We start from the raw sequence: 14,211 nt of genomic DNA on the forward strand, positions 1-14,211 counted from the left end.
TTTTGTCGGTTTGCCTCTGAGTTTCTGACACATTTAAGATGAATTAACAAATTAATTTGCCCGAGAAACATAAAAAATACTTAGTAAAACAGTAAAGGTCAAACAAACATAACTGAGAAACAGTACCCTCTGGCGTTAAAAGAAAGGACAGCAGCCAAAAGATTAATAAGATCGACTGTAAAGGTAATGTTTATCGTATTGGTGTTTTTATGTTTTTGTATTTTAATCCCTCAGTTTCTCACAAATTTTTAAGCGAATAAACGAATTAATTTGCTCTAGAGGCATAAAAAAATACTTGAACAGTAGTCAACACATACATACCATTTGGATAAACAGCACTCTTCAATGTTAATGGAAAGACAGCAGTAAATATATGTATATTAATGTTTGGTTAGGTAAACCTGGAGATTTTCATAATAGTTTTTGTTCTCTAACTGCACCTCTAAATCGATGCAGACACAAATTGATCACAATATTTTCAAAGCTTTTAGGACTGACTTCAGTACTTTTACGACTTGACTACATGCAACATTCCTTTTGGTAGAAAATACATTTTATTTAGGACCTTTCATGTCATAATAGTAATACCATGAAACATTTACAGGCACGTTTCATTTGTAACACTCAACTGGCCAAACGTTTTCATCAATAATGACTGTGTCATTGTGTACTGTTGCTATAGCAACATAGAATCAAAGATGTATCCTTTAGAATGGTTACAAAACATTGCAGTTACATAAGGTCAACTTATTGCTTATTGGACTCACAGCCCACCCTGAAATGCTGCAAACTAAAAACAGCAAGTATAAAATGGAAAATGTTAAAACTCCACACCGGGGGGCAGCATACAAGTACAAATTGAAGGATGCGGCGGCCATTTTTGCACATTAAAGATCCATCCATCCATTTCCTACCGCTTATTAAGATGTTAAAAACAATCCAATATATGCTAAGCCATCACAACAAAACATTAATTTGTGTTGTGGGCGACAAAGCTAAGAGTGTACTTTCCAATAATACATGTTGATACATGTTTTAATAATAAAATGCATTAATTTGCATCAATACAATATAATATAATAATAAAGAACCAAGATGGCCTTCACTTTGGACACGCCAGCCTTACAAAGTGCTTCTTTGGCAGTATCACTTTCTTTTCATCCCACAAGAACACAGGTATTTCTAAAAAATATATATCTATGTATTTATATTTTTTAGTTGAGATTTAGTCTTTGATTTGGGTCACTGACTTTTTGGATATTTTCAGTGCCCAAGTCTTAAAAAAAAAAAAGATGCATTTGTTTAAATACTGTTACAGCACAACATGTCTGCTACGCTCTCCTCCTGTTAGTATATTGCACAGCCGTTTTCAAGCCTTAGATTGGCTGAAGTAGCGCTTGAAAGTCGGACGGATTTTGTTGCAACCCCCACTTAAAAAAACAAAACTGTTATTAAAATCCCAATATGTGTGAGTCATGCTGCACGCCCACACAAGTGAGCACCGCATTATTCCACAGGCCAAAGAAGAAACTGCCTCTCTGCCAGGAAAATCCGACTTGTGGAGAGCAGCTGCCGTGTCCTTTTATTTTCCAAACCTTTGAACGCATCATGGTTCTCACTGACAGCAGGCCGGTTGCTTCTTCTTGGACGTCGTGTACAGATTGTTGCTTGCGGTGCTTTGGATTTCTAGCGCGACACAAACGGTCACACACTTGCACACAATTGTAAATATTTCCTTTTCGCATACTCACTGACGATGTTTCCGATCTGTCTTGTCCCGCTCTTCTCCAGCTCGGCAAGAACGTTTGTTTCAAAAGCTATCGAGGCCACGCGGAAAAAGAACTCCTTTACGTTCTCTCCTATACACACACACACGCACACACGCACGCACGCGCACACAGTCATAATTAAAACTCATTTTCATTCATAATTCACTTAAATGTTGATTTGTTTTTTTCTGCTTGCTTTTTAATTAATTAAATAAAAAGGAAAAAAACTGTGAAAAAGGTACGTATATTTGGACATTCACCTGTGAGTGATGACAGCGTCCAATACTCTGCTCTCATCTCCTGCGCCACCTTGAGGGCGTCTTGTTCGATCTGAAGGTACCGACCAGGAGACTGCAAAACATAACATTATATTACAGTGTGTATTGTAGTAATAATGAATAGTAATATAATTACAATAACACTAATTTAGCACGTTATTACGATATATGAATTTGCATTATTGTAATAACACATTAAAAATATTTATTTATACAAATGATAAAACTAATTATTGTATAATGAAGGCATTCAAAACATTTATAATAATGATCAAATTGATAAGGCTAATTATTAATCTCCCCCCCAACAATCACATTTTTATTCTTATAATATATATTTGATAAAAATATAATACTACATTTCATTTATTGTGTGTGCGTGTGTGTCATTGCAATGGAATTAATTTGTATTGCTCTAATATTACATTCAAAACATTTATAATGATAAAGTTGATAATACTAAATATTGTATAACACATTCAAAACACTTATAGTAATAATAACATTTATAATACTTATTAATCTCCAAGAAAAAAAGAAAATGTGATTATTTTTGTATATATTTTTTCCCTTCTCTCCATATATATACATATATATTATAAAACCAATTTTAATTACATATATAGTATATAAATTTTCATTGGATACTTTATTAATTATAGTTAATATTATATTATATTATATATATATATATATATATATATATATAAAAAATCATACTTGCCAACCTTGAGATCTCCGATTTCGGTGGGTGGGCTGTGGTTAAGAGGGGAGGAGTACATTTACAGCTATCCATCTATCCATTTTCTACAGCTTATTCCCTTTGGGGTCGCGGGGGGGGGGCGCTGGTGCCTATCTCAGCTACAATCGGGCGGAAGGCGGGGTATACCCTGGACAAGTCACCACCTTATTGCAGTATGTGTAGAAATCTTTATTATAATTGAATCACTTGTTTATTTTTCAACAAGTTTTTTGTTATTTTTTATATATTTTTTTCAAAATAGTTCAAGAAAGGCCACTACATTTTAATAAATCAGAAACTGATGACATAGTGCTGTAATTTACTTCTTTATCTTTTTTTATTCAACCAAAAATGCTTTGCTCTGATTAGGGGGTAATTGAATCAAAAAATGTTCACATGGGGTACATCACTGAAAAAAGGTTGAGAACCACTGCTCTAAAAGCCGTAGATGTTATTTTCACATATGCATGCACAGTAGATGGCAGTATTGTCCTGTTTAAGAGTGTCACAACATTGCTGTTTACGGCAGACAAAAACGTGACTGCTGTTGTTGTGTGTTGTTGCCGCGCTGGGAGGACGTTAATGAGCCTGCCTAACAATAAACCCACATAAGGATCCAAGAACTCGCCCTCGACCATTTTACAGTTATAACGTCACTGGGCAGGCACTTTGTTTGTATTGTGGGAAGGGGACGGAGAACAGGCTGTCGACACGTTACTCGGGTCCGCATGGAGCTGGAGGTGGCGAAATTCAGGCCTGAATTCCGGGAGATTTTCGGGAGAAAATCCGTGAGAGTTGGCAAGTATGATATATACATATATATTTATATACAGTATTATGTAATACTAATCTTATTTTAAACATATTAATTTTCATTAGATACTTTTTTAATTATATATATATATATATATATATATATATATATATATATATTATAATGCTAGTTTGTATTAGATATATATGTATTATAATACTCATTTTCATGAAATACTTTATTAATCACTCAGTAAAATCCACATTTTAATATACTTAAATATAATCTTGATATTTTAAATACTTTATTAATCTCTAAGTAAAATTACCATTTTTATGTAATTAAATAGGATCTTGATATTTGCACTTTTATTATTGCTATTCATTAATCTCCCTAAATTAGCATTTTGTTTTTTATATTTGATATAATGGAATAATATATTGTATTATAGATTATTGAATTGATTTAGGGCTTCACGGTGGCAGAGGGGTTAGTGCGTCTGCCTCACAATACGAAGTTCCTGCAGTCCTGGGTTCAAATCCAGGCTCGGGATCTTTCTGTGTGGAGTTTGCATGTTCTCCCCGTGAATGCGTGGGTTCCCTCCGGGTACTCCGGCTTCCTCCCACTTCCAAAGACATGCACCTGGGGATAGGTTGATTGGCAACACTAAATTGGCCCTAGTGTGTGAATGTGAGTGTGAATGTTGTCTGTCTATCTGTGTTGGCCCTGCGATGAGGTGGCGACTTGTCCAGGGTGTACCCTGCCTTCCGCCCGATTGTAGCTGAGATAGGCGCCAGCGCCCCCCGCGACCCCGAAAGCGAATAAGCGGTAGAAAATGGATGGGATGGATGGATGAATTGATTTATAATATGTATTATTAAAAAAATAGTTTTCTTTTAATCTGTGTTGGCCCTGCGATGAGGTGGCGACTTGTCCAGGGTGTACTCCGCCTTCCGCCCGAATGCAGCTGAGATAGGCTTCAGCGACCCAAAAAGGGGCAAACGGTAAAAAATGGATGGATGGAATTGTATGAAAATAATATTTTTCTAATCATGAATGCTATTTTCATTCTGCTTCATTTTAATAACGTTCTTCCTAGTTCTCTACTGCCCCTAGTGGACAAACAAGTCTTTCCTTCACTTTGTAGTCTCAAATGTCATTTCATGTACAAAACTAGTCTGACCTGGACCCCATTTTACTACGTTTCTTCTTCATAATCTGACTTTTGACATCCTGATCTGACATTTTTAATAACAATTATTTGGATTATTTTGATGTTGTTCAACTCATTTTGGATGACATTTAGCACAACAGGAAGAAATAAAACTTATTGGAAACAATGATGACTATCAGGGATGCTTTAAAGTCTACAGGATTGTGGGTATTAAATATGTGCAAACGTACGCTCAGGTCCTTCTTGGTGCCCACGAGGAACAGCTGCACCGCAGTGGGGTCGTTCTCTTTCAACGCGTCTTCCAGCCACTGCCTGGGAAACACAGCAACACAACTTACTAACACACACACACACACACACACACACAATGTGGACGGACGGACAAAGAAAAGCGATCTGACCTTGTGTGATCCAGAGAGCCCACATCGTTTATGTCAAACACGATAATCACAACTGAAAGAAAATGCATTGGGATGTAAGTGTGGACTAAAATGACTCGCTAAGGCAAATCAAAGTAACACGAGCGCTAGCAAATATAGATGCTATAATTCTTTCCCACTAAAATCTGCGGCTTGTGTTTCCATTTCTCTCAGTCAGTCCCCTCTTAAATCAAGCTGGACCAAGCACTTGTGTTCAATATTATTTAGTTTTTGCTTAATGTTCTCATTAGCCGTGTCCCCTCTTAAACCAAACCAAATGTTAGTGCTAGTGTTGTTACCACCTTTTGTTGCTTTTTAATTCTCATGTTCTGTCTTGTCTGTATGTCCCCTCTCAAATTAATTCAATAGTGTCATCTTCCGTTATTGCTTTTTATTGTCATTTTTTGTCTTTTTTTCCCTCCCCGAGCATTAGCATTAGACATATGTTGTTGCTATTATCCTATTGCTTTTCGTTCTCATTTTTCAGGGTCCACTCTCAACCCAATTTATTACCATTTAATATTGCTTTTTTTGTTCTTTTTTCTCGTCCTTTCTTTCAAAAAACTACACAGCTCAACCAAGCACAAGCATTACAGTATAGTTATTCTTTCTTATTGCTTTTTCTTCTCATTTTCTCTTTCTGTCCCCTCTAAAATCAAACTAAACCACACACTCATTCAATGTTGTTATTATCATTTGTGTAATTAATATTTGTTCTCATTGTTCAGTCCCTTCTTAAACCAAAACACTATCATTATATGTTAACATCTTCTGTTATTGCTGTCTGTTCCGATTTTTTCTGTATGTCCCCTTTTAAATCAAACGAACCCAATCGTTATCTTCTGTTACTGCTTTTTGTTCTCATTTTATCTTTCTGTCCCCTCTTAAATTGAGCTTAACCAATCAATGACATTGAATGTTGTTGCTATCATATTCTGTGAATTATATTTGTTCTCCTTTTTCTGTCCCTTCTCAAACCAAAGTACTATCATTATATGTTAACATCTTCTGTTATTGCTTTTTCTTCCCATTTTTTGTGTATGTCCCCTTTTAAATCAAGCCAAACCAACCATTACGAATCGTTATCTTCTGTTATTGCTTTTTGTTCTCATTTTCTCTTTCTGCCCCTCTTAAATTGAGCTAAACCAATAATTGACATTCAATGTTGTTGCAATCATATTATGTAAATTGTATTTATTCTCTTTTTTCTGTCCCTTCTTAAACCAAAGCACTATCATTATAAGCTAACATCTTCTGTTATTGATTTTTGTTCCCATTTGTTCTGGGTCCCCTTTTAAATCAGGCAAAACCAAGCGTTTCTAATCGTTATCTTCTGTTATTGCTTTCAGTTCTATTTTTTTCTCTGTCCCCTCTTAAATCAAGCTAAACCAATCACTAACATTCTATGTCATCTTCTGTAAATTATATTTGTTCTCATTTTTTGTCCCTTCCTAAACCAAAAGCACTGGCATTATATGTGATGTTACTATCATTTGTTTCCAATTATATTTGTTCTCATTGTTCTGTCCCTTCTTAAATCCAAGCACTATCATTATATGTTAACATCTTCTGTTATTGATTTTTGTTCCCATTTTTTCTGCATGTCCTTTTTTAAATCAAGCCAAACCAATCGTTATCTTCTGTTATTCCTTTTTGTTCTCATTTTCTCTTTCTGTCCCCTTTTAAATTGAGCTAAACCAATAATTTACGTTCAATGTTGTTGCTGTTATATTCTGTGAATTATATTTGTTCTGCATTATATGTGATTTTAATGTCATTTGTTTCCAATTCTAATGTATGTGTTACCCTTTTTCTGTCCCTTCTTAAACTAAAGCAGTATCATTATATGTTAACATCTTCTGTTATTGCATTTTGTTCCCATTTGTTCTGTCCCCTTTCAAAACAGGAGAAACCAAGAGTTACTAATCATTATCTTCTGTTTTTGCGTTTTGTTCTACTTTTCTCTCTGTTCCCTCTTAAATCAAGCCAAACCAATCACTAACATATGTCATCTTCTGTAACTTATATTTGGTCTAATTTTTTTCAGTCCCTTCCTAAACCAAAAGCACTGGCATTGTATGTGATTTTACCATAATTGTTTTCCCAATTCTATTTGTTTTCCTTTTTCTGACCCTTCTTAAAACCAAAACACTATCATTATAAGCTAACATCTTCTGTTATTGATTTTTCTTCCCATTTGTTCTGTGTATCCCCTTTTAATTCAGTCAAAACCAAGCATACTGTTTGTTATCTTCTGTTACGGCTTGTTGTTCTATTTTTCTCTCTGTCCCCTTTTTAGTCAAGCTAAACCAATCATTGACCAATTATTTTCTGTAAAGTCTATTTGTTGTCCCTTCTTAAACCAAAGCACTAGCATTATATATTGTTCACAACGTCTGTTATTGCTTTTTATTCCCATTTTTTTCTGTCTGTCCCCTTTTAAATAAATCCAATTGCTATCTTCTTTTAATGCTTTGTTTTATTGTTTCTGTCTGTCCCCTCTTAAACATACAGTATGTTTGAATGACTCACCCTGTGCTCCTCTGTAGTACGTGGACGCGATACACTTGAACCTCTCTTGTCCCGCCGTGTCCCACCTTAAAACATAGAGACTAAATAACGGCTCTTAGGGAATAAACACGGGAAGAACGTTAACTTACAGCTGGAGACTGAAAGGTACGCCAAGTACCTCGAAACGCTCCATCTCAAAGTCAACGCCGATTGTCGCTTTGTAGTTCTTATCGAAAACATCCTTGCAAAACCTGAAAACGCAACACTTTATGAGCCTGTTCATATCAAAAAGAGGAATGTGTATAATAGAAGTACATACAGTATGTCCCATGAAGTTTAACTTGAAGTCGTTTTTACACATTGACGCAAATAAACATGAATTACTTTATGTCATCGCATTGAAATAAGGTCGTATCATGCTATAAACTAAACTTTTAGGTTTTGTAGTGATAACAGAAATATTGAAGACAACAAAGAGTTTATTTCAGGTTTTGTAAAACCTAAACATTTTATTATCTTTACAATTTGCTAAGAAATCAACTGTTGGGAATTCTTAGACAAGGTGCAATTTTATGTAAGAATCTTTTTGAGCATTCTCATGCTATGATTTGTATATTAGCATCTATTTTTTAGCATTCTCGTACTACAATTTGTATATTAGCTACTTTTTTAAAGCCTTATCGCCTGCAATTGTACATTAGCATGTTGTTTTAGTATTCTGACGGCTGTAATTGTATACTAGCATTTTTTCTTAGCATTGTTACAGATATACTTGTATATTAGCATGTTTTTTTAGCATTCTGACGGCTGCAATTGTATATTAGATTTTAATTCTGTTTTTTTTAGCATTCTAATTCTGCAATTGTATATTAGCAGTGTTTTTAGCATTCTAATACTGCATTTGTATGCTACCCGATTTTTTTTAGCATTTTGATGCCTACAATTGTAAATTAGCATGTTTTTTTTTCATTCGGATGCTGCATTTGTGAATTAGTATACAGGCATGTTTTTTTGATTTTCTCGTGCTACAATTTCTATACTAGCATCTTTTTTTATCCTTTTGATTAGCTATAATTGTACATTAGCATGTTTTTTTAGCAATTTGACAGTAGGCATCTTTTTCGCATTCTGTCATCTGCAATTATAAATTAGCATGTTTTTTTGCATTCTGATGCTGTGTTTGTATATTAGCCCATTTTTTTAAGCAGTTCTATGGCTGCAAATGTATACAAAATGTTTTTTGAAGCATTCCTGTGCTACAATTTTTATATTAGCATACTTAGTTTGCCTACTGATTAGCTGCAATTGTACATTAGCATGTTTTTTTTAGCATTTGGCTGCTGCAATTGCAAATTAGCATACTTTGTTTGCCTTCTGATTAGCTGCAATTGTGCATTAGCATTTTTTCAGAATTTTGATGCTGAATTTGTATACTAGGCTGTTTTTTAGAATTCTGATTGCTGCAATTGTATGTTATGTTTTAGCATTTTATTTTAGCATTCTGATGGCTGCAATAGCATATTAGCATGTTTTAGCATACTTTTTTTAGCATTCTGATGGCTGCAATTGTATATTAGCATATTTTTTTAGCATTCTAACGCTGCAATAGCATCATAGGTATGTTTTTCAGCATCCGGATGCTACAGTTGTGTATTAGAATGTGTTTTTTAAGCATTCTGATGCTGTAATTGTATATTAGCATCTTTTTTTAGCATTCTAATGCTGCAATAGCATCATACGTATGTTTTTCAGCTTTCGGATGCTGCAGTTGTGTATAAGAATGTGTTTTTTAAGCATCCTGATGCTGTAATTGTATATTAGCATCTTTTTTTAGCCTTCTGATGGCTGCAATTATATATTAGCTTATATTTTTCAGTATTTAAATGGCTGCAAAATGATCACCTATTAATCAGGCAGGTTTTGCCAACAGCCAAGTCCCCGACAACAATCACCTTGGATATTTTAAATCTGTTGAGAAGAGTAGAAAATGAAATAAAGCATGATAACACATCAAGCAAAGCTCAATTTGCAATCTTCAAACTGACCCGACTGTTCCGGTGCGATGCTCCTGGCAGGCTGCCTTCACTTTGGGGTTAAAGTCGTGCTCGATGTGGACCGCTGCATCCTTCCGGAAACACTGCAAGAATGAGATGAGTGTTTCGATGAATACTGTACGTCGTCGACGGGATGGTGCTGATGGAAGATATTTCAATGTTTTACATGCGGGAGTTGTGCGATGACGCGGTCCTTTCGAACAGGTGCAAATACACTCATGTTTAGCCTTCTGGTTGACATCAAACCTGCAGGTCAAAGTTTATATATTAGAGAGAGACAAGGTTAAACATGTCCGAATAACCACTTAGTTTCTTAAAACAGGGGTGTCTGTACAGCTAGTGAGTGTGCCATACACTCACTGAGGTGATTACATGAGCTGCTTTACTAGTATCTACCCGTATTTATTTCAAATTGTGGCATTTGTTTCTCCTTTTACATGTCTCGCAGTAGACATTATCAAAACGCGGACATCGAACACAAGCAGGCGTGACATTTGTAAAGTTGACGTTTACGACAAATGTTGTTGAATTTAGCAAGTATTAATGAACCATGAAACGATCAAACAACAAGGAAGCATGCCTTACTTGAGGTTTTTTTCATACTATAACCATTAGTTTAACAATTTTTTATAATTTTTTTGTGAAATGTTAAACAACATCACATTTTAATACAGTATATTTAAATTACTATTTGTAAATATTTTTTTCTTATAACAACGGTATTGAAAAAATATATGTATATACATATATATTATTACAAGAATGTGTCCATTTTGTAAAATATAAACTTTTTTTTATAAGTATAAAAATTTAAAATATAGTCTGGTATGAATGAACAATGAAACAATCTGACAAGCAAGCATGCCTTGCGGTCTATTTTCACATTTTTAAACATTTTCAATTAGTCATTATGAAATATGTAAAACAATACATATGGCTATTTGCTTGAATGCTTTAAAATGTGAAAACATGTATTGTACAATATATTTTTACATTACTTTTTGAAATTAACTGTAGTTAATAATGGTTGGCAAATGATGCATGAAAAATGAACTACATCTCTATTAGTGAAATATGTTAATGTTACCTTTTAATACAGTAAAATTAAATGATTATTTGCTAATAATGCTTGAAATAATGGAAAAACAGTAATCTATGAATAAAAAAATATACAATTGCATACACGGTGGCAGAGGGGTTAGTGCGTCTGCCTCACAATACGAAGTTCCTGCAGTCCTGGGTTCAAATCCAGGCTCGGGATCTTTCTGTGTGGAGTTTGCATGTTCTCCCCGTAAATGCGTGGGTTTCCTCCGGGTACTCCGGCTTCTTCCCACTTCCAAAGACATGCACCTGGGGATAGGTTGATTGGCAACACTAAATTGTCCCTCGTGTGTGAATGTGAGTGTGAATGTTGTCTGTCTATCTGTGTTGGCCCTGCGATGAGGTGGCGACTTGTCCAGGGTGTACCCTGCCTTCCGCCCGATTGTAGCTGAGATAGGCGCCAGCGCCCCCCGCCACCCCGAAAGGGAATAAGCGGTAGAAATGGATGGATGGACAATTGCATACATTTGTGTATTTATATTATTGTATTTATTTTTTACAAAAATTCAACAATGATTTGTGAATAATGCGTACACATATGAACTAAAAAGCTACAATTGTCTGTGAAATGTCAAAAAATGTACGTACTTGTGGAATGATGATATAATAGGGTGACTATATAAAATATTAAAATATAATTAATGTCTGATACCTAAAAAAAAAGCATTTACAATATAATTATTTGTGTAACATAAATGTTTAAAAATATGACGTTATAAAAAAAAAGCAATGTAAACTTATATGAACGCTTTATTAGTAAAACTACCCAGAGCTTTCGGCAGTTGAGTAAACAAAGGCCAAAAACAGATTTAATTCACACCCGCAACCAAGTAAAACAGACTTTACTAAGCTATTTTAGTACCACTGTTAAAAGAAGTAAACACAGAAACTTGAGTCAAAGACACTATTTGGTCTGGATCACAATCAACTGCAGTGAGGGTGTGTTGCCATGGTGACGCTAACATCAGCACATAAAAAACCCTCTTAAACGTGAGTCCTGCAACTTGCACACAAATACATTTTGTAATCATATTTAAGTCAGAATTGGTTTGGAAAATACCAATATAAATCAATAAAGATGTTTGTGGTCTTGTTTAATGGTGGGGGGGGGTGACTCACTGTTTGGATTTCAATGGAGGAGAAAAATAAGATAAATGAGGTTTCAATGTGAGAAAATAGCATATTGTGTCCCATTATAATCCCCTTACTTTTAATCCGATTGTCTTTAAAAGATGGTAAAACGCCTAATTTACCAGAACTTGTTGAATCTAGCTGACAAATACTGAACAATACAGCGTTAAGAAATTGTGTTATAAGACAGAAAAGTTCTTATTAAAACACCCAAGATAACTTTTTTTTTTCCAAGAAGAAAACGACGAGTCAGCCAGAAAGACTGAATACGTTACCTTGGCGAGACAAGGTGGTGGTCCGCTCCTTCGCTGCCCCTTTTTCTGTCTTTCAGGTCCTTAAACGTCGCTCTGTGCGATGCAAACTGAGGTGCGTGAGTGAATTTATGGATTTTAATCCACCACGGAGGCGAAAGCGGAGGAAGGCGAGGAGAAGCAGCAGAATGGTGGGACACACACGGATCCCATTTCTCCTGGTCTGCACAGCAGCGCGACCCCTGCTGGACGACATCGGGAGAACACCGGAAGTCGTGGAAAAAGGCAACGTTTCATAATGACTAGCAACGAGGATAGAATGTAACAACCTACATCACTTACACTTAAAAAATATATTTGATTATGGCAATTTTTTTTTCAGCGTCACATTTGATCAAAGAATACATTTTGTCGTTGCAGTTTGCTGTGCTGACTCTAGGAGGCAAGATGGCGCTAGTTTCACTAATGCTGCGTTCAGGTCAGTTCATAAAAAGTCGGAATTCACCCAACACTTCCAAGCGTAAATTGATGTTTTTAACTTCATTCCATTCTTAAACGTGTCAGCACACAAGTCAGGCGCTTTGGATACTCACAATAACGTCTCTATGAAGTTGACTTGATGTTGTGTTTGATTGTTTACAATGCAAGTTAGGATACAATGTTGTAAATCGCAGTTGCTAACCTAGCTAGCTAATTACAAGGCTATAACACTATACAATGTTAGTGTTTAGTAATATTTTTAAGGTAGGGGATAAAACGTCAATTTCCAGGCAGAAAAAATGCGTAATTCGAAGTTAGACGTGTGGCTTTCACAATTATGACGTCACCATTTGTGCGCATAGCCATCACTTCTAAGTCTGTGATGGTTACTTCAAGTACGTGTGTTCTTTTTTTGTTTTTAGCTTATATGCAGCATACAACGTCGTTCATCTATTTGCTTTTTAGAATGACTTGATAGTGTGATGATGTTCCTACTGTACATCTTTTTCATTCATTTCATGGCAGTTATGGCTGCACTTACAGGGCCATTTGTAACAGTGAATAATACTGTAAGATGGAACATGGATGGATGGATAAATTATTAAGGATTTCCCTAGTTATATTGTTACACAATTAACTATGCATTTGATTTTGGATTTTTTTTTACACACGCTGTAAAAAAAAACCCATCTAGATTGTGTGGTAAAAATGGCTGCTCAGTTACCAAAATTTTACCCCAATAAACTAAATGTTTCCTTTTTACCGTGTACTAAAGTAAATGGTGAAAATGGTACCACTTGTTTTTACGATAAAGCCTGGCGACTGACTTTTAACAGTAACGTCTACAGTTGTTGTTTTTACAGTGTATAACAAAAAAAAAAAAAAGGTTCCACTGTTTTTTAAGGTAAATTCTGAAGACTGACATGGGATTTTTTTTTAATGTAAAATGTATTTTCATTTTCAAAGTGTAGAATTTGATGGATGACTTGTTTTGAAATCATAAGTCAATAAGTGTTCATTTTAATTTTGATAAAAAAATATATCTGTTGCTTTGTTTGATAATGTTAAAGTTTAAAAGATATGCAACAACATGTATTTTTTTCTATCAAAATGGAGAAAGGAAAAGTACATTATGGATAGCATTCTAGGCTTTTGTCCTTTAAGCGAAAGGATAAAAGCTTATTCACGATTTTTGCTTTCATATATAAATATATATATATATACATACACATATATATATATTCATATAAGCAGAAATCGTGAATAAGCTTTTTATATATATGTGTGTGTGTGTGTGTGTGTGTGTGTGTGTGTGTGTGTGTGTGTGTGTGTGTGTGTGTGTATATATATATATATAAATTACATATAGTCAGAACAGTGTCACAAAGCAGCTTTAACGGTTCCACTCTGTGGAAACATGGAATGTTGTTCTGTTATTAGTTGTTATGTTCTATACGGCTCCCAGTCTCTTCAGCCACAAACAGCAAAATCGAGACAATGAGCGATGCACCCCAAAATCCAATGTCAGAAAGTCCTGGCCCATGGTT

The 14,211-nt window shown here is 34.9% G+C and overlaps 2 protein-coding genes across 7 annotated transcripts in view; one reads left to right on the forward strand and one right to left on the reverse strand.

Moving 5' to 3' along the window:
- LOC133536816 (dehydrogenase/reductase SDR family member 11-like) overlaps positions 1-14,211 on the forward strand; it is a 66,991-nt gene that overhangs the window by 26,992 nt on the left and 25,788 nt on the right. For 4 of the 6 annotated variants that reach the window (XR_009802553.1, XR_009802554.1, XR_009802558.1 and 1 more), the window contains exons 12-13: positions 12,172-12,505; positions 12,605-12,704. The gene's annotated coding sequence lies outside the window, so the exon portion shown is untranslated. Of the gene's footprint in view, positions 1-12,171; positions 12,506-12,584; positions 12,705-14,211 lie in introns of all 6 variants that reach the window. The other 2 variants (XR_009802555.1, XR_009802557.1) reach the window with 2 other exon arrangements.
- Positions 532-12,437, reverse strand: rab34a (RAB34, member RAS oncogene family a). Its single transcript, XM_061877384.1, has 11 exons — positions 12,209-12,437; positions 9,868-9,947; positions 9,693-9,784; positions 9,550-9,615; positions 7,797-7,898; positions 7,669-7,733; positions 5,119-5,170; positions 4,948-5,029; positions 2,030-2,120; positions 1,752-1,859; positions 532-1,686 (listed from the first exon to the last, which is right to left on the reverse strand). The coding sequence occupies exons 2-11, from the start codon at positions 9,940-9,942 to the stop codon at positions 1,616-1,618; spliced, it is 804 nt and encodes a 267-aa protein (XP_061733368.1). The 5' UTR covers positions 9,943-9,947; positions 12,209-12,437; the 3' UTR covers positions 532-1,615.

The sequence above is a fragment of the Nerophis ophidion genome, linkage group LG18 (assembly GCF_033978795.1).
Source record: "Nerophis ophidion isolate RoL-2023_Sa linkage group LG18, RoL_Noph_v1.0, whole genome shotgun sequence".
In the NCBI taxonomy this organism is placed as follows: domain Eukaryota; kingdom Metazoa; phylum Chordata; class Actinopteri; order Syngnathiformes; family Syngnathidae; genus Nerophis; species Nerophis ophidion.

Excerpts from the sequence above, each read along its gene's own strand:
- rab34a (XM_061877384.1), bottom strand. The coding sequence starts at position 9,942 with ATGTCAACCAGAAGGCTAAACATGAGTGTATTTGCACCTGTTCGAAAG. Across the intron at positions 5,030-5,118 it reads GGCTCTCTGGATCACACAAG|GCAGTGGCTGGAAGACGCGT; the intron begins GTCAGATCGCTT and ends TGTGTTTCCCAG. Across the intron at positions 2,121-4,947 it reads GCACCAAGAAGGACCTGAGC|TCTCCTGGTCGGTACCTTCA; the intron begins GTACGTTTGCAC and ends TATGTTTTGCAG.